Source organism: Caretta caretta, chromosome 10 (assembly GCF_965140235.1).
Source record: "Caretta caretta isolate rCarCar2 chromosome 10, rCarCar1.hap1, whole genome shotgun sequence".
Classification (NCBI taxonomy): Eukaryota; Metazoa; Chordata; order Testudines; family Cheloniidae; genus Caretta; species Caretta caretta.
The window spans coordinates 70,291,613-70,310,978 of record NC_134215.1 but is presented as its reverse complement, the minus strand read 5'-3'; the positions used below and the strand labels follow the sequence as shown (position 1 = coordinate 70,310,978).

Genomic DNA, 19,366 nt, shown 5'->3' with positions numbered 1-19,366 from the left:
TGCAGCCTGTGTCCCTTCTGCTGCACCAGCTCCCCTGGCATCATTGGAGGAAGGTGGAGTGCTATCTGCATCCTCTCCTTCTGGGCACAACCTTTCACCAACCCTTAGAAACACCAGTGCATGTAGCCTCTTCCTGGCCATCAATGACACTCCTCGGCCCATTTATGTGCAGTCCCTGCCCCTCCAATGCAAAGGGACCCAAAGCATCCCAGCTGTTGAGCACTTTATTTCTCTGTGTACATATTTCAAACAGCACTTCTTGGGGCTCTCCTGCGATGATGGACTCTGGCTGTGTCATCCACACAGTTGCACGTGGTGCTCGGCGCTCTCTCTCTCCACTACCAGGGCCTGTCCTACTGCTTTCCCGCCACACTGCTTCCCTTCCTCAGCTGTAGCCACCTGTCACTAGCGAGGCCTCCAAGTACGCTGCTTTGGATGGGCAAATACTGGCCTTAGAGATCTGCTTTCCCACTGCCTCTCACCCTCACAAGCCAGGCCAGCAAGCACAAGGAAAGGCAGGCCCTTTGCAACCACTACCCTACCCAGGCTGGAGGCTAGCAGGGGAGCAGCCATGGTCCAGTGTTCAGGTGAGGGGAGGGGTTAAGCAGTGGTAGTTCTGATTGCCTCTTCCAAGCAGCCTGACCCTCTCTTTCCCCATTCAGTTGCTGCTCTGTCCTCTCCTAGCAGTTTCAGGGCGTACTATGGAGCAGGCCATTTATGGGTTGCTTTCCCTGATGGACAACTGGAGAGAGAAGATCCTTCCCAAGACTCAGGGCAGCAGGCCCTGCTGCCTTGTGGGAGTTTGGATGGGTAAAGAGCATGCGTGGAGGTACGCACCCAGAGTTTATCATCACAAGCGGTCATGCGATCAATGCTACAGTAAGGGGGTGGTTAAAGGGCCACCTCTAGTCCTATTGTATAGGGAAGCAGGGAGGGGATCTGCTTTATAGAGCCGTGTCTTCAGCCTCGATCTGAGGCCCAAAAAGCTTCTCAGCAATGGCTTTGCCATCATATTTGGGCAGGTTACCACCAAAATCTGCTGGCAGGATGTCAGCATCGATCTCCTGGTAGAAGGACTCCAGCTCCTCCCCATGCACAAAGACCTGGAGTGAGATGGGAAGGAGGGACACAGAGCTGAGCACAGCCACGAGCTCAGGGGCTTTCAGACACACAAAGGGGAGCACATCCTCCTAGACAGTATGCCCCAGTCCTGAGGAAGCCAGATGATGCCAGTTGGATGGCTGGCGTAGGCCCTCAGCGGACTAACCATGAGCCGCCCGAACAGCTCTTCCTTGAGGGGCACTGCAAGTTTATCTTCCCAGCTGGTCCCCAAATGAAACAGCAGTGGGGGTGATCTTAGCACTGTCATCCACCTGGGCATGGTGAGCCAAATGCAGTGAGCAGGTGCCCCCACCACTTCATACACGCCTCCGTGTTCGACCCATTTTCCTACAGGATCCTGTCTGTGCATACCTGGCAGCTCCTGCACCCTGGCATTGCTGGGGAGAGCTCAGTAAAACCCTAACTACGGGCAACACTTCAGCTCAATGGGAGGTCGATAAACCAGGTTTGAGCATGTTTATCCATTTAGCCATTGACTGCGTTTCTCTCATTGTCTGGCAGACTGGCATCAGCAGAGTCCACCCAGGAGCAGAGAAGCCATTAGGCAGAGAAGCAAAAGACATCACTTTATCCCTTGGGTTTTCTTTGCTTTGTCCTGATTTGGGTCAGAGCCTTTGTGTTCCCTGGTCCCACCCCTCTCTACATCTGCAAGGACAGTTCATGCTGGCCCTTCCCCCACACTCACCCTCTCCAGGAGTTTGCTCTTCAGGAAAGGTTTGACCACGTTGTAGGTGGTGGTGAAATACCAAGGCTGGTGGATGAAGTGAATAGCCTTGAATCGAGCTGGGAAGGAGTCCTACAGATCCCAAACCCATACAAAGAGTGTTACATGGGCAGCGTGGGCATGCCAAGAAAGCAGTATGCAGGCGGGGCATAGGTGGAAAAAGTCACCGGAGATAGGCTATTTCTTTCCTCCTCTCCTCCTTTTCCCATCACCCCATTCCCTGTTAAAACCCCACTTCTTGCAACCATCTTGAGGGCCCTTTTGTGTTACCCTACTACTGAGGGCTGTGCATCCTCTTCTGCCACCGTGCAAAGCCAATTGTGTGCTAAGGTGTTGCTAGGCAGCAGTAGCACCTCAAGGTCCACAGGAGAAATACCTCCCTACAATCTAGTTCTCCTGGCAGGAGCTGCCGGAGCCCCCTCTCTTTGGTCTTATTCAAGAGCACAGGATCAGCCAAATTCTGGGTGGGAATCTTTGTCCGGCCCAACTAATGTCTCAATGGGGGGAATGGTGGGGATGAACCTTGTGCATGGGACAGGACATCAGCCAGCGAACACGGTAGGGGATGGTGACTTCACTTTCAGAAGTAACTTTTTGGTGGGGCTGAGGGCATGAGAAGATGGTCTTGCAGAATGATGCCAACCACGCTTGTGCTGCCAAGCAGGGCAAAGAGCAGCCCAGGGAATGCCACGTCTGCTAGGTGGAGTTGCATCTTCACAGGAATTATGAACTTCTAATGAACCCAAGACTACGGTACCATTTCTGGCTTCAGCCTCCCTCTGCAATGTGCTGCTTTCAGCAAGGATGTTTGCATCAGTCAGCGACTCTTGGCTGCCCAGTGTAGTCCCTGCAGTGAGCCAGTACTGAATGATGAGAGCTCCAGTATGGATCTTACTAGTACAGTCGTGCCTGTCTACATAAAGGCATTTTCTATACCTAAAATACCTGAGTGTTGCTATCCTTGGCTTATCCCCTCCTTTGGCCAGGTGAACGCCTCATGGCCCTGCAGATTCCACAGGGTTCGTTTGCCACTGCTTTGAGTCCCATCTCCTATGGGCAACCTAAGCCTGTATCCCCCTCTCGTTGCCTACATGGGGGTAGCAGAGGGATAGCTTCACCTGCAGCATATCCACCATCTTCTTGAGTTCGGAGGGTTTGATGCCAGACGCCTGCTGCATGGTGAAGCCCTTGAAGTTCTCAATGATGCAGAGTCCGTTGATCTGGGTCTCTTCGTTCTCCAGCAGCTTCTCTAAGATAACGCAATATGCGCGAAGAATCTGAGCCGGAGGAAGAGAGACAGAGGTCATTAACATGCAAGTGCAAGGGCCTGGCCAGGTCCAGCCATTATGGATCCCCTAGCATATTTCCCCAGAATCAGAGTGTTATCCTCAACATCCTGTTCAAGTTCCAGCTCTGCCAATGATATTCTGCCTGCCTGAATTCTCCAGGTTTCTGCCTCACTTCTTATCCACATTATGCGGTGTTGCTGTGTGCTGTTAAACAGCTGCCCCGTTCCACCCTAGAGGCTGGTGCATTTCAGTGCTACATGAGCTATTCCCATAAATACAATTGGGTACCATATGAATCAAGATGGGTCAAGAGAACGTGTAAGTTACACAGTGCAGACTCGTCTCACCTGCTGAGTGTGTTTGGGCAGATCCCTTCCCCTCTCTGTATAATGGGGATAGCAATAGTGACCTTGCTTTGTAAAATACTCAGAGTTCTGCTGATGAAACGTGCTATCTGAATTCTAAGTGTTGTTAGCACTGTGACACCTGCTTCTTATGGCCTGTGGAGTGTGTTCAGGGTTCCCTTGGGCTGGAACATGCTCTAGCCATGCAAGCAGAGATATTACTTAGTAACATCAAGCCTGGGGGAAATAGCTTTGCTTAGACCTTGATCCCCAGAATGGGAGGGGTGGGACCCCCTGCTCTAACTGAGGGAAAGAGGAGCCCGGGATCGGATACCCCTGGGAGTGCATGGGGAGTGGAGCTCTGACATGTCCGAGCAGCACAGCAGAGCTGACCTCGTCAAAAGTGATCTCTTCGTAGTCCCAGTTCTCAATGTTGAAGAGCATCACCACTCGGCCGTATTTGTCCCTGCTGGCCAGGATGCCGGGGTAGCCAGCCTCGATGGTGCTGCGCACGGCCTCAGGCGTCAGGTTATCAAAGAGCTCTGGGTACTGCTGGCGGAAGTTTACATAGCCTGGAGTCAGCAAGAGAGAGAGCATATGCCAAGGTCCGGGATGAGAACAAATTCCCTTCCCCGATGTCAGCGCCGGGACCAGGCCCTACCCGCAAGCAGCTTGCACTGCGATGAGTGAAGGGCCAAGGAGTCTGGTTCTAGCTGCTGCTGGATCTTGTGTGTTCCCAATGCAGAATAAGGTGTGGTTTTGGACTGCACAAAGGCCCACGCCCAGAGCTCCAGTCAGGCCTGGTTCATGTCAGCCACAAGAGGTTGGAGCACCCTAAACTCGCTGCACAAGTGAATGGTACTCCACAGGGCAAAGGGGAATCTACTAGCTGCGGTCAGGGCAGCGCCACACTCCACTCAGATGAGATTCAGAAGTACCACCCAGCACAGAACGTTACCCTTCTTTCCTGCTTGGTACTCAAGGATCTTGAAGGTACCCGGTTTGAGACCAGCACAGCTAAAAACCTGCTCCAGCCTGGCACATCACAGCTCTCCCCAACTGGGAGCCACAGTTGTCCTTCCCTGGCAGCATATTACCCCTCCTCATCTCGAGAGCCCCAGCTGACACCCCCATGTCCCTCCTCAGTCTCGGGAGCCTGATCAGTGATTTTGATGGTGTAGGTTGTTTCGTTCCTCCGCTGCTGGGTGACTCGCTGCACTCTCCCATAGCCAGCCCCGCCCCCAGCCCCACTTTTCCTGGCATCCTGTAGCCATTAAAGGCTGTCAGGCATGAAATGAGGAAACTTGCCCTGGGAAAATGCCAGTGGACAAAATGCCTCCCTTGCCAGCGGCTTCTGCTTGTCTTCCAATCCACTGCCACTAATTACGGCCTCGTTATCCCAGACACAGAAACAAAGGAGCCTGGAGCCAGAGCCAAGGCCTTTGTGGCCACCTCAGTCTGGGGCCACCTTTCCATCTCCCCCTTCCCTCCACCCCAACCTGTCTCGGCAGGTCAGCACACAGAGATACTTCAGTTGTCACTGCCTGTTGGAATCCTAGGGCAAGAGCTCCCAGAGGAGCTGAGCACCTCACTGCTCCTGCCTGCCCCACACTGGCCTCACCTGCCCCTCTGGCATCATCTGCTTGCCCCACAACCTCCAGTCCTTTCGCCCACCTCTTATCTTCTCCCCTTACATCATTCTTATACCTGGACCCTAGTAGCAGCAGGATACACTGGGGCAAATGGGGACATCAGCCCCACTCCGCAGGGTGTAAGACGGTGGGGATGGATGCTGCATGGAGCCCTATGTCTTACTTGACAGCAGGCCTGGGGTGGGACATGGGCTACTGTTGATGAAAGGGGGATATGGATCTGCCCACATGAGCAGGGGTGCCCTTCCCCCAGCTTGGGGACTAGGGAAGGTTAGTGGAGAGGAAGGGAGTGCTCCACCTTTCAGTAGGTCATAAGCTCTGTTGACGTCGAACTTGCGGGCACGGATGAAGCGAAGGAAGAAGGAGTCATCCTTTCCTGTCACCTTCTCCGCCACTGCCTTGCACACCTCCTCGCCCCCGCTGCCTCTCTCACGCACCAGCTCCCGGAGCTCCTTCACGGCCGACTCCCGCTTCTCCTCTGTCTCATTCAGCTCGTCCTTTGCCTAGGGCAGGGTGGAAGGAGATGGGCGCCTGATGCAGCAGTAGCACTGCTGAGAGGGAGCGAGGCTCCCGGACCCAGGACTGCACGGCCAGAACACAGGGCCTCCTGCCCCCGTGGCGCGGGCCCCTGCTAAAGACTTCATGTGCCATTTACTGCTGCTTTACTGGCCCCCAGGCTCTCCTGCTTCAGCTGCAGGAGAGACCGGGCCTGCCAGCCTGTGCAGTCACCCTAGGCCCAGGGGCTCTGTCAGGCCTCCAAGCCTCCCATGAGGGACTGACTCATCACCTGCATTAGTAGCAGCTGCAAGAGGACTTAGCTTCAGATGCCTGAGCACCAAGAGGCGGTTTTAGGTTTGACATTAGTGAGGGGCTAAGGTACTGCTCATGAAATGGATAACTGGCCGCAGCCAGGCAGAGCAGAGTCCGGCTGTGCAGACTCTCCCCTCGCTGCTCTTTGAATGCCCTTCTGATTAACCTAATCTAGCCAAACGGGTTTCCATGGCACCTCAGGCCTGCCTTAAAGCACCTTCGCAGCCCCACATCTCTGCTGTCCCAGTCTTGGGATTCCACCCTGCCCTGCTGATTCCCCTCCAGCCTGCCTTGTACCTCCCCACACCCCCCCCGCTCTCATTACTCCCCTTTCTTGAGTATTGTCAGATTGCGCAAAGACGTCTGCTCCCCATTTGCCTGTGTGGCCCCGTGCTGGTTAGAGCAGTGTTGCTCTCCAGTCCGGCAGACCTTGGCTCTGCTCTGGGATGGAGGATTTGGGACAGTGTCTCTGCCTTGCTTGGCAGATTCCATGTCATCGCCTGCCCTGTTCTCTGTGAGTTGGCCTGTGAGCTGTTGGCCACATCGCTCCTCGAGACCCAGATTATGGAGGAGGGCAGCTGTGCCAGTGTAACTGTAGGGGCTTGGTGTCTGTCTCTCATCCTTAAATGAGGCTCCTGTGAGGAAGCTTCCAGACCTGCTCCCTCAGACAAAGGATCCCTTGGAGAGGTTTCCTCTGAGATCAGAGCAGATTAATCCCCTTCCTCACTCTGCTGGAGGGGACACATCCTACACCCCACAACTAAGCCTTATCCCCTTCCTCTATTACACCTCCCCTCTGCCTCCTTGTGGCTAAGACTTAGCCACCTGCCTCCCCCATACACTTGTCCCCTCCTCTCTCACTATCCGATGGGTTCGTTTGTGGGGGGCAGCCTGTTCACACTCCCCAGAAACACCGCAAAGGGGTTGCATGTATCCCCTGGCAGGGATGGGGTTAAAGCCCCTCCCCCGACAACCATCTCTCCCTGTGCTCCGCTAACCAGCGGGGGCTCCTGGCAAGGAGCCTGAGGAGCCTCATTAGCAGGCAGCCAAGTGGCAGAGGGGTGGGGTACAAACCCCAGAGGAAGAGGCAGCCATGCGAATATATTGTATACAGCCCGGCCAGCCAGAGAAAGGCACTCAGCCCCGGCTGGGTGCTCAGTGGCATCTAGTGGCCAGCATGGTCAGCGGCCTCGTGGAGGTGGGGAATGACTAGGGTCTTGTCTGAGTAATGGGAGCAATGTGGGTCTGGGAACATTGATAGGTAGCAGGGGACGATGAGCAGGGGCAGAGGCTCAGCCTCAGATGGTTCAAAGGAAAATCTGTCCTGTTCCCATCTCCTTGGTACCTCCTGCCCCCCTCACTTGCTCCCCACCCCCTGGTATGTGACCTCCCCGTGGGCCTGGCTTTCCTGACCCTCTCCCATGCTGCGGCTCTCACCTTCTGAACGGTGTGTGGGGGGACCTTGTCACACTTTCCGAAGATGGGGCCATGGTCCTTAGTGGTGAGTCGCTCGAGTTTGGTGCGAAGGGCTTGCTCCTCCTCGGAGACGATCCGGAACGTTCCAGTCTGGGACCAAAACCACAGCTCGATGAGAAGACATTGCCAGGCTCGCCAGGCCCAGGCTGGGGCTGTTCATGCAGTGAGCCCTGAGAGCAGAGATGCCTACTGTGCCCACGGCAACACATGAGATGCCAGCTCCCTGCGCTGACTTATCCAGCAAAAGTAACAGGGTCGCCATGGGAGTCGCGGGGGGGCTCCCTTGGGCTGGGGGAGGTAATGGGGTCCGTGTTGGGGCTAGCAAGGGGAGGGCTCCCTCAGGCTAGGGGAAGTAATGGGGTCCATATTGGGCTCAGCAGAGGGAGGGCTCCCTCGGGCTGGGGGAGGTAATGGGGTTCGTGTTGGGGTCAGCAGAGGGAGGGCTCTGTCGGGCTTGGGGAGGTAATGGGGTCTGTATTGGGGTCAGCAGGGGGACGGCTCCCTCAGACTGTAAGAGGTGTCAGGTCTTGGTTCTGGTTTATATGGGGAAAGAGGTTGCAATGGGACCTGTGTCAGGGTTGGACAGGGAGAAGGTTCCCTCTGCCATTGTGTTTTGGCTCCTGCACTTATCGTGGGCTGACTGAATAAATCTAGTTTATATTTGAAAGACGCCTTCAAGCTCATGAGGTTGGCAAATACCTTTACTCTGTGCACACAAATCCCCCATTAACCCATGCGATCACCTGGGCAAATGGCATGGTGTGATTTTGTGGGTGCCTTTGAGGAAACCCTGAGGAAACGTGGTCCTTGCTGTCTCACCGTGAGCCACAGGAACTGCTCAGAGAACACACATGGCCAGCTATGAGAGACTTGGTAGTGCTGCCACCCAAAAGTGTCCCCTTCTGTCCTCTTCCAGCTCTATGGAGAATGGGGGCGGGGTTCTGACTGTTAGCTCGGGAAACAGAAGGTGCCAGGAAGTGTGGGGGAGAGGAAGGCAGGAGGATGGAAGAAGTGATTAGGGTTGGAGGGAAGCAGGGGAAGGAATTTGGCAGCGTGTGACCTCCAGAAGAAGAAAGGGGAGTGTCCATGTACCAGCAACGCAGATACAGGTAAGCAACCGTTTTCATGTTCTCTCCACAGGTACTAATGCAGAGAGTGGACTAGATGATACATCTGAGGGAAGGGAACAGAAGGAGACTCTGCTGATTGGAAGGCATGAGATGCACTGTCCTAGGGATGGGGGTTCCATGACCACCGCTCCCAAGAGAAGGAGGCAGGTGGTGGTGGTCGGGGACTCTCTCTTCAGGGGGACTGAGTGATCTATCTGCCACCCCAACCAGGAAAACCGGGAAGTCTACTGCTTGCCAGGAGCTAGGATTCACGATGTGACAGAGAGACTGCCAAGACTCATCAAGCCCTCGGATCGCTACCCCTTCCTGCTTCTCCACGTGGGCACCAATGATACTGACAAGAATGACCTTGAGCGGATCACTGCAGACCACATGGCTCTGGGAAGAAGGATAAAGGAGTTTGAGGCGCAAGTGGTGTTCTCATCCATCCTCCCCGTGGAAGGAAAAGGCCTAGGTAGAGACCGTCGAATCGTGGAAGTCAATGAATGGCTACACAGGTGGTGTCGGAGAGAAGGCTTTGGATTCTTGGACCATGGGATGGTGTTCCAAGAAGGAGGAGTGGTAGGCAGAGATGGGCTCCACCTAATGAAGAGAGGGAAGAGCATCTTTGCAAGCAGGCTGGCTAACCTAGTGAGGAGGGCTTTAAACAAGGTTCACCAGGGGAAGGAGACCAAAGCCCTGAGGTAAGTGGGGAAGTGGGATACTGGGAGGAAGCACGAGCAGGAGAGCGCGAGAGGGGAGGGCTCCTGCCTCATGAAATCTTAGCGGATCTTAAACATAAAAAAGAAGCTTACAAGAAGTGGAAGGTTGGACATATGACCAGGGAAGAGTATAAAAATATTGCTCGGGCATGTAGGAATGTTATCAGGAGGGCCAAATCGCACCTGGAGCTGCAGCTAGCCAGAGATGTCAAGAGTAACAAGAAGGGTTTCTTCAGGTATGTTGGCAACAAGAAGAAAGCCAAGGAATGTGTGGGCCCCTTACTGAATGAGGGAGGCAAACTAGTGACAGAGGATGTGGAAAAAGCTAATGTACTCAATGCTTTTTTTGCCTCTGTTTTCACTAACAAGGTTAGCTCCCAGACTGCTACGCTGGGCATCACAAAATGGGGAAGAGATGGACAGCCCTCTGTGGAGATAGAGGTGGTTAGGGACTATTTAGAAAAGCTGGACGTGCACAAGTCCATGGGGCCGGACGAGTTGCATCCGAGAGTGCTGAAGGAACTGGCGGCTGTGATTGCAGAGCCATTGGCCATTATCTTTGAAAACTCGTGGCGAACCGGGGAAGTCCCGGATGACTGGAAAAAGGCTAATGTAGTGCCAATCTTTAAAAAAGGGAAGAAGGAGGATCCTGGGAACTACAGGCCAGTCAGCCTCACTTCAGTCCCTGGAAAAATCATGGAGCAGGTCCTCAAAGAATCAATCCTGAAGCACTTGCATGAGAGGAAAGTGATCAGGAACAGCCAGCATGGATTCACCAAGGGAAGGTCATGCCTGACTAATCTAATCGCCTTCTATGATGAGATTACTGGTTCTGTGGATGAAGGGAAAGCAGTGGATGTATTGTTTCTTGACTTTAGCAAAGCTTTTGACACGGTCTCCCACAGTATTCTTGTCAGCAAGTTAAGGAAGTATGGGCTGGATGAATGCACTACAAGGTGGGTAGAAAGCTGGCTAGATTGTCGGGCTCAATGGGTAGTTATCAATGGCTCCATGTCTAGTTGGCAGCCGGTATCAAGTGGAGTGCCCCAAGGGTCGGTCCTGGGGCCGGTTTTGTTCAATATCTTCATAAATGATCTGGAGGATGGTGTGGATTGCACTCTCAGCAAATTTGCGGATGATACTAAACTGGGAGGAGTGGTAGATACGCTGGAGGGCAGGGATAGGATACAGAAGGACCTAGACAAATTGGAGGATTGGGCCAAAAGAAATCTGATGAGGTTCAATAAGGATAAGTGCAGGGTCCTGCACTTAGGACGGAAGAACCCAATGCACAGCTACAGACTAGGGACCGAATGGCTAGGCAGCAGTTCTGCGGAAAAGGACCTAGGGGTGACAGTGGACGAGAAGCTGGATATGAGTCAGCAGTGTGCCCTTGTTGCCAAGAAGGCCAATGGCATTTTGGGATGTATAAGTAGGGGCATAGCGAGCAGATCGAGGGACGTGATCGTTCCCCTCTATTCGACATTGGTGAGGCCTCATCTGGAGTACTGTGTCCAGTTTTGGGCCCCACACTTCAAGAAGGATGTGGATAAATTGGAGAGAGTCCAGCGAAGGGCAACAAAAATGATTAGGGGTCTGGAACACATGAGTTATGAGGAGAGGCTGAGGGAGCTGGGATTGTTTAGCCTGCAGAAGAGAAGAATGAGGGGGGATTTGATAGCTGCTTTCAACTACCTGAAAGGGGGTTCCAAAGAGGATGGCTCTAGACTGTTCTCAATGGTATCAGATGACAGAACGAGGAGTAATGGTCTCAAGCTGCAGTGGGGGAGGTTTAGATTGGATATTAGGAAAAACTTTTTCACTAAGAGGGTGGTGAAACACTGGAATGCGTTACCTAGGGAGGTGGTAGAATCTCCTTCCTTAGAGGTTTTTAAGGTCAGGCTTGACAAAGCCCTGGCTGGGATGATTTAACTGGGAATTGGTCCTGCTTCGAGCAGGGGGTTGGACTTGATGACCTTCTGGGGTCCCTTCCAACCCTTATATTCTATGATTCTATGATTCATACTAAGAAAGCAGGACAAACAGTAAGTTATCTCAAGTGCCTATACACAAATGCAAGAAGCCTGGGAAACAAGCAGGGAGAACTGGAAGCCCTGGCACAGTCAAGGAATTATGATGTGATTGGAATAACAGAGACTTGGTGGGATAACTCACATGACTGGAGTACTGTCATGGATGGATATAAACTGTTCAGGAAGGACAGGCAGGGCAGAAAAGGTGGGGGAGTTGCATTGTATGTAAGAGAGCAGTATGACTGCTCAGAGCTCCTGTATGAAACTGCAGAAAAACCTGAGAGTCTCTGGATTAAGTTTAGAGGTGTGAGCAACAAGGGTCATGTCGTGGTGGGAGTCTGCTATAGACCACCGGACCAGGAGGATGAGGTGGACGAGGCTTTCTTCTGGCAACTAACAGAAGTTACTAGATCACAGGTCCTGGTTCTCATGGGAGACTTCAATCACCCTGATATCTGCTGAGAGAGAAATACAGCAGTGCACAGACAATCCAGGAAGTTTTTGGAAAGTGTAGGGGACAATTTCCTGGTGCAAGTGCTGGAGGAACCAACTAGGGGCAGAGCTCTTCTTGACCTGCTGCTCACAAACCGAGAAGAATTAGTAGGGGAAGCAAAAGTGGATGGGAACCTGGGAGACAGTGACCATGCGATGGTCGAGTTCAGGATCCTGACACAAGGAAGAAAGGAGAGCAGCAGAATACGGACCCTGGACTTCAGAAAAACAGACTTTGACAACCTCAGGGAACTGATGGGCAGGATCCCCTGGGAGAATAACATGAAGGGGAAAGGAGTCCAGGAGAGCTGGCTGTATTTTAAAGAATCCTTATTGAGGTTGCAGGGACAAACCATCCCGATGTGTAGAAAGAATAGTAAATATGGCAGGTAACCAGCTTGGCTTAACAGTGAAATCCTTGCTGATCTTAAACACAAAAAAGAAGCTTACAAGAAGTGGAAGATTGGTCAAATGACCAGGGAGGAGTATAAAAATATTGCTCAGGCATGCAGGAGTGATATCAGGAAGACCAAATCACACTTGGAGTTGCAGCTAGCAAGAGATGTTACGAGTAACAAGAAGGGTTTCTTCAGGTATGTTAGCAACAAGAAGAAAGTCAAGGAAAGTGTGGGCCCCTTACTGAATGAGGGAGACAACCTAGTGTCATAGAATGTGGAAAAAGCTAATGTACTCAATGCTTTTTTTGCCTCTGTCTTCACGAACAAGATCAGCTCCCAGACTACTGCACTGGGAAGCACAGCATGGGGAGGAGGTGACCAGCCCTCTGTGGAGAAAGAAGTGGTTAGGGACTATTTAGAAAAGCTGGACGAGCAAAAGTCCATGGGGCCAGATGCGCTGCATCCGAGAGTGCTAAAGGAGTTGGCGGATGTGACTGCAGAGCCATTGGCCATTATCTTTGAAAACTCATGGAGATCAGGGGAGGTCCTGGATGACTGGAAAAAGGCTAATGTAGTGCCCATCTTTAAAAAAGGGAAGAAGGAGGATCCTGGGAACTACAGGCCAGTCAGCCTCACCTCAGTCCCTGGAAAAATCATGGAGCAGGTCCTCAAGGAATCAATTCTGAAGCACTTAGAGGAGAGGAAAGTGATCAGGAATAGTCAGCATGGATTCACCAAGGGCAAGTCATGCCTGACTAATCTAATTGCCTTCTATGATGAGATAACTGGTTCTGTGGATGAGGGGAAAGCAGTGGACGTGTTGTTCCTTGACTTTAGCAAAGCTTTTGACACGGTCTCCCACAGTAATCTTGCCAGCAAGTTAAAGAAATATGGGCTGGATGAATGGACTATAAGGTGGATAGAAATCTGGCTAGATTGTCGGGCTCAAAGAGTACTGATCAATCGCTCCATGTCTACTTGGCAGCTGGTATCAAGTGGAGTGCCCCAAGGGTCGGTTCTGAGGCCAGTTTTCTTCAATATCTTCATTAATGATCTGGAGGATGGCATGGATTGCACCCTAAGCAAGTTTGCAGATGACACTAAACTAGGAGGAGCGGTAGATACGCTGGAGGGTAGGGATCGGATACAGAGGGACCTAGACAAATTAGAGGATTGAGCCAAAAGAAATCTGATGAGGTTCAACAAGGACAAGTGCAGATTCCTGCACTTAGGACAGAAGAATCCAATGCACCGCTACAGACTAGGGACCGAATGGCTAGGCAGCAGTTCTGCAGAAAGGACCTAGGGGTTACAGTGGACGAGAAGCTGGATATGAGTCAACAGTGTGCCCTTGTTGCCAAGAAGGCCAATGGCATTTTCGGATGTATAAGTAGGGGCATTGCCAGCAGATCGAGGGATGTGATCGTTCCCCTCTATTCGACATTGGTGAGGCCTCATCTGGAGTACTGTGTCCAGTTTTGAGCCCCACACTACAAGAAAGATGTGGAAAAATTGGAAAGTGTTCAGCGGAGGGCAACAAAAATGATTAGGGGACTGGAACACATGACTTATGAGGAGAGGCTGAGGGAACTGGGATTGTTTAGTCTGTGGAAGAGAAGAATGAGGCGGGATTTGATAGCTGCTTTCAACTACCTGAAAGGAGGTTCCAAAGAGGATGGATCTAGACTGTTCTCAGTGGTAGCAGATGACAGAACGAGGAGTAATGGTCTCAAGTTGCAGTGGCGGCGGTTTAGGTTGCATATTAGGAAAAACTTTTTCACTAGGAGGATGGTGAAGCACTGGAATGCGTTACTTAGGGAGGTGGTGGATCTCCTTCCTTAGAGGTTTTTAAGGTCAGGCTTGACAAAGCCCTGGCTTGGATGATTTAGTTGGGGATTGGTCCTGCTTTGAGCATGGGGTTGGACTAGATGACCTCCTGAGGTCCCTTCCAACCCTGATATTCTATGATTCTAAGGAACTGAGCTTCCTGATGGCTGGAGCTGTAGGCTGTAAAGTAGGAGAAGAAATGGGCCTGGAAGGCACCTAGGCAGACAGCATGTTCTCACACAGTCACTGCAGCAGGATGCCAGCCAGTGGGACTTTTCCAGCCTGCTAGATGTTGCACTCTACTGCACTAAGATATTTCGATAGCTTCCATTGCGTGTGAGCTCACGATTGGTGCAGCGAACACTGTGTAAATACCTGCATGGCAAGCCACTAGATCACTGCCCTGACCATTCAGAATAGCATCAGTTTGTGTGTGTGTGCACATTAACATCAATGCTGAGCCAACCTGACTGCCAACCTTATATCCCCGCCCCCAGCTGGCTGAGAAACTGGGGAGTGAGGTTGTTGTGCACATCACCTGGGCCTGGCACTGTGGAAAAGGAATGTTTACAGCTCAGCTGGCTTTCCCCAGCTCTGTGAGTGAATGGAGAGCAATGGCCCATTCTTGGCCCGAGTTCCCTGTTAGTGCAGGGGAGGGGACGGTGCAGAACTGAACAATGGAAGTACTCACTATTGCAGACATGCTGCTTCCTTATCGTCCACTGGACACTGAAAAAGACAAGGAAGAATCCCACATTAACACTAGCTGGGGAAGCATTTCTAAAGCTTTCCCCTGCCCCAACACCAGCCAGGAAGTTGTGCCCTGGCCTGAACTCACCCCACTTGCTCTCCAGGAGTCAGGAGAAGGGGTGGAGAATTTGTCTGGAGATGGGATGTAAATGGGATTCGCCATCAGATGCCCAGCTCTCCCCTTCACTTAATTCAGATAATTAATGCCACCTTCTGTCCATGGAACTCAAGCGGTTTTATAAATATTAAGGTTAACATTTGCCAAAATAGCCTTGCAATTTGGGTGTCTTTATTCTGACTCCTGGGGACTGATTTTTCAGGGATGCTGAGGACTCCCAGCTCCTATCTGGGGTTTTGGCAAACTGTATTCTGAGCAATAAGGAGGTCTCAGTGGGCATCACCACAGACCCCCTGAGCTCAGTCAGTTAGGTTCTATCTTGTTCATTCATGGAAGACAGAAACACCTAGTTCCATTGTGGTCAGGAAGCAGATGGAGGGATTCCATGCAGCACAGCTGATACCAGTGCATGGAGCCAGCTGAGAATTTCATCTGGCAACCAGTCCATAAAGGATCTGGTGAGAGTCACTTTGGCTGTGGAATACTCTAAGCCAGAGGCACCTGATGAAGGTTAGACGGGGCATGAATCAGCGTTCATGTCTTGCTCCCCGTCAGTAGTCGGCCTGGGCTGGGGAAGCTAATGATACAACCAGCGGACCAAATTTGGTGATGAATCCACCTGAGCTACATTTTGCATACACTAAGAAGAAAGTCAGATTGTCCGAGAGAGGTTTCTGGTGGAGGTTTCACGCAGCTCTGTGGTGCCTCCATAAAGCTAGAAGAGTCTTTCCAGGATGGCCGGTCTAATGTCTTGTGCTGCCAGCATTGCCTAGTAGGGTTGGACAATTCCCAGAAAGGTGCCTTCCCACTTCTAATTCTCTACTTGACTCCATGGCTCCCTGTTCTCTAATTCAAGGGTTACAGCTGGTCCGCAAGAGTCTTTGCAGGGACATGAAGAGGAATGCACAGAATACTCTAAGCCAGAGGCACCTGATGAAGGTTAGACGGGGCATGGATCAGCGTTCATGTCTTGCTCCCCGTCAGTAGTCGGCCTGGGCTGGGGAAGCTAATGATACAACCAGCGGACCAAATTTGGTGATGAATCCACCTGAGCTACATTTTGCATACACTAAGAAGAAAGTCGGATTGTCCGAGAGAGGACAATCTGTAATCTGAAGCGGTATCTTGAGTTCATGCTTTTGTTGTGAGAGCAGCTCTCCAGACCTGCCTGAAGTTTTATGAAGAGCAACAATACGTTCTATTTCTATCAAGCTCTTAATCCCAAAGGACCCAGAGTGCTTTCCAAACTATGGACCTACTTCTTGACTTTGCTGGGGCTGCACAAGTATAAGTGGGAGAAGAACTTGCTCCTCTATCTAGGAATCATTTCATCCCCCATTGACAAGCAGGTATTTCAGTTCTGGAGTACCCTACACAGTGCTGCCAGTGCACCTGGATCCTGAACTGCTGAACCTCCTGCTATTCCCATCCTGAGCCCTTCACTCAGCTCTGTTCTTGGACCTCAAACCACTGGACAGCAAAAAAACATAGCATCTCTTCCATGCATGATCCACTTTTTCAGGTAGAGGTTCCTCAATCCTCTGACAGGCAGATGCATCTGTTCCCCCTTATTGCCCAAATCCTAGCTGTGAAGGATCCTGTTTGAATGCATCAGACAGAAAATAATTCTCCTTGATCAACTTCCACCCACAGACAGTAGGACTCCTTTCATCATGCTTGTTGCCCAGCACCCTGTTCCCTCCCGGAGGTGGGTTGATGTTTCTGCTTGACTTGACATTCAAGTCCTTTTTTGGAAAATCAGATCCATTTCCACAGCGGGACAAGAGGTGGTGTTACGGAGGCTATCATATTGCCTGGGAAGAACCAGCAGGGAGAGTTCTGAATGGAGAAACAGACCTTCCCTCCTGAGAACCCAAAGGCCCGGTTCCCAAAGCTCCCAGGAGCAGCTGCAGGTAACTTAAGCACTAATGAGCAGCCCAGATGGTCAGCCACTAAAGGTGGCTGTTTGTCAACACACAACAGGGAGGATGAGCTGCAAACATGAAGGTCTCCGCCAAGCTCCTCTGAGCAGCTTCTGCTGCAGGAGGGAGACTGGCAGGTTGGCAGCAGCACTGCATGGGGCTCTCCATCCTGTAGGACCCCCAGTCCCTCCTGTCAGTGAAGCCAGTCTCTCTAGAGCTGTTTAGATCCACTCCTGTTTAAAGCCACTCAGTCCATTACAGTGCTTTCCACCTGCCCGTTGTTTATCAGGCTGGGAAGGGAAAGAAGGGGAGCGTCTTGCTCAGGGCATTTCAAACTACAACTGGACTAAGCCCTGGAGAACTGGCTGTAGGGACCAATCCTGGGTTGGCCCCCAGGAGCAGGTAGGGGGCCTGGTTTAACATCTCTGTTACTACGAGCCTGAGCCGCAGAGTCCCGAATACTTACCGGGCTGCGAGAAGCCAAACCGTCCTGGAGGGGTCAGCGTGCGCAGTTGGGGGGCAGTGGAGAGGAGACCTGACACAGACAGCAAGGGAGTGAGCAGAGCCGGAGTGGAGAAGGGAGAAACCCAGGCGAAAGCTTTGTAGAGTCACCGGGTTGGGATTAGGCCGTCACAAGGCATCACTCACAGCGGCTTTTTAATTAAGTCCGCTCAAAACAGGCAAGAGACCCCATTAAAAAATACAAAAGGCAGATGAGGAGTGGGAGGGGGAGAGCAAGTGGCCTCTTGGCTTGCGGGGGAGAGGGGCGGAGAGAGGGGGGAGCCAGTGGGATCTTGGGCCGATTAGTGAAGCATAAAAGCTTCTTATTGTGTAACTGGGCCTTGCTCATTAGCGTTCGGCAGTGTGGAAAGGGGAGTGGGTGCAGAGGAAGTGGGCAGAGTGCCACTCCCCGCTCCTGCAAAAACTCCCTCTGTGTCCTCTAATGCAGAGAGACATGGCTCCATGACAGCGATCACTGAATAGAGGCTAAGGGGGCTGGGTGGGAGGGATGGAGAGGGGCAGGGCACTGGGTATGTTTGTGTCCTCCATGCTCTGGCTCATCCCTACTCCCACCCAGGTGCCCAGGGATAAAGGCAATCACCAGGTTGCTCCCAAGCCCTGCCCTTGGGCTCACAGATGCATTAGCTGTTAGAATTTGCGAGGGAATTTGGTCAGGAAAGCATGAGGAGCTGGCCCCAGGGAACAGAACTAGCAGAGTGCATGGAGGTGCTAGGCAGCCCACCCCATACAGCTCTGCAGCTTCTCCACCCCAACCTGCACACCCCTTGCTGGTCCAGCACAGGTTCCCACATGCACAGCTCTACCAATGCACCTCACCTACAGCACCCCCACTCCACCGCTATCCCATCCTGAGGCCTTGGCTGGGCCGCTGTGTGTCTGCCAGCGAGGATGAGCAATGCACAGCTGCTCTGTGGTGTTTGTTTCTTTTTTTAAATTAAAATGTGGTTAGAATTTGTAAATTACCCTGGTGCAAATGCAGAGAGAGTGAACTGTGGATGCAACCCTTCCCTCTTGCTGTGGAGCATTACAGTGCAGGCACCGAGTTAGTAATTACCAAATATCCCAGCCTTGGTGCACAATGCCTCTGGGGTACAACTATAGACTTGGAACAGAGGCAGCTTTTAATGATGTTCATTGCCAAAGGCAAGACAGTAACATTGCTCACAGGAGGCAATCTAACTGCAACTGAACAAAGAGAGATCACCAAGGTAAATACACTCTGCCCTGGGGCCAGCTTGTACCTGGGGATCTCAGGTGAAGACTCTTAGTAGTAACCTTTGGAACCTGAAATCAATCCACTAAAAAAGGACTTTGGAACCTCTTCCAAATGTGTAGAAATATGAAGAGGGGACAGGCCCAGATTCCGGGCTTGGGTAACTCAGCTGACTTCAGGGAGGCTTTGGGCCCAGGGTAGGCTGGATAATGGTGCCTCTTCATCCGCTTTGTTCAGTTGGACAAAGGTAACCCTCTCGGACTTGTTCACTTCTAAAAGGGCCTCCTGGTTTCTCATGTACTTGGGCTGCAGTGGGTTCCCTCTCCCATGCACCAAGCTTCAGTTTTTAGCTGTGATGGGGTGGGCCCTCCTTTTCCTTGTGTTGTCAGACTCCCCAACCAGCTACATTGACCAAGAACTCCAAGACCCACCAAGATCTTGCTGTAAAATGAGGCCGATTCTGGTTTGACCCTCACTCCCAAATGGCTGCCCCTTGGGCCTTTCCCAAGGACAGTTCATTAACATGCCCATAATGTTTCTGGCCCATGTCAAAAGCAGTAGGGTGCATTCTGGAGCTGACTGAATTCCAGCCGTCTATGGGCATGTCCTATTGGCAGTTCCTCAGTCTCTGCTCCCTAGCCAGGAGATCTCTGAGGATGAAATTCCAATGGAGCCCAGAGATCTCCCACCTGACCTCTCTTTCCCAAATAATTCTCAGAGCTGAATGTGAGGACTCTTGCCAAATCAGCCTTTTGAATGGAGAACTTGATTTCAGTGATCACTGGGCATACCTCAGGCTTTTCTCATGTCAGCTGGGGGCGAGGGGAAGGGTATGATTGTCCC

The 19,366-nt window shown here is 52.0% G+C and overlaps 1 protein-coding gene across 1 annotated transcript; it reads right to left on the bottom strand.

Annotated features, from left to right (window-relative positions):
• Positions 1-213: 213 nt before the first annotated feature.
• Positions 214-17,476, bottom strand: RLBP1 (retinaldehyde binding protein 1). Its single transcript, XM_048865663.2, has 8 exons — positions 17,255-17,476; positions 14,690-14,727; positions 7,379-7,507; positions 5,430-5,634; positions 3,873-4,051; positions 2,965-3,123; positions 1,808-1,918; positions 214-1,103 (listed from the first exon to the last, which is right to left on the bottom strand). The coding sequence occupies exons 2-8, from the start codon at positions 14,699-14,701 to the stop codon at positions 945-947; spliced, it is 954 nt and encodes a 317-aa protein (XP_048721620.1). The 5' UTR covers positions 14,702-14,727; positions 17,255-17,476; the 3' UTR covers positions 214-944.
• Between the last annotated feature and the right edge of the window lie 1,890 nt (positions 17,477-19,366).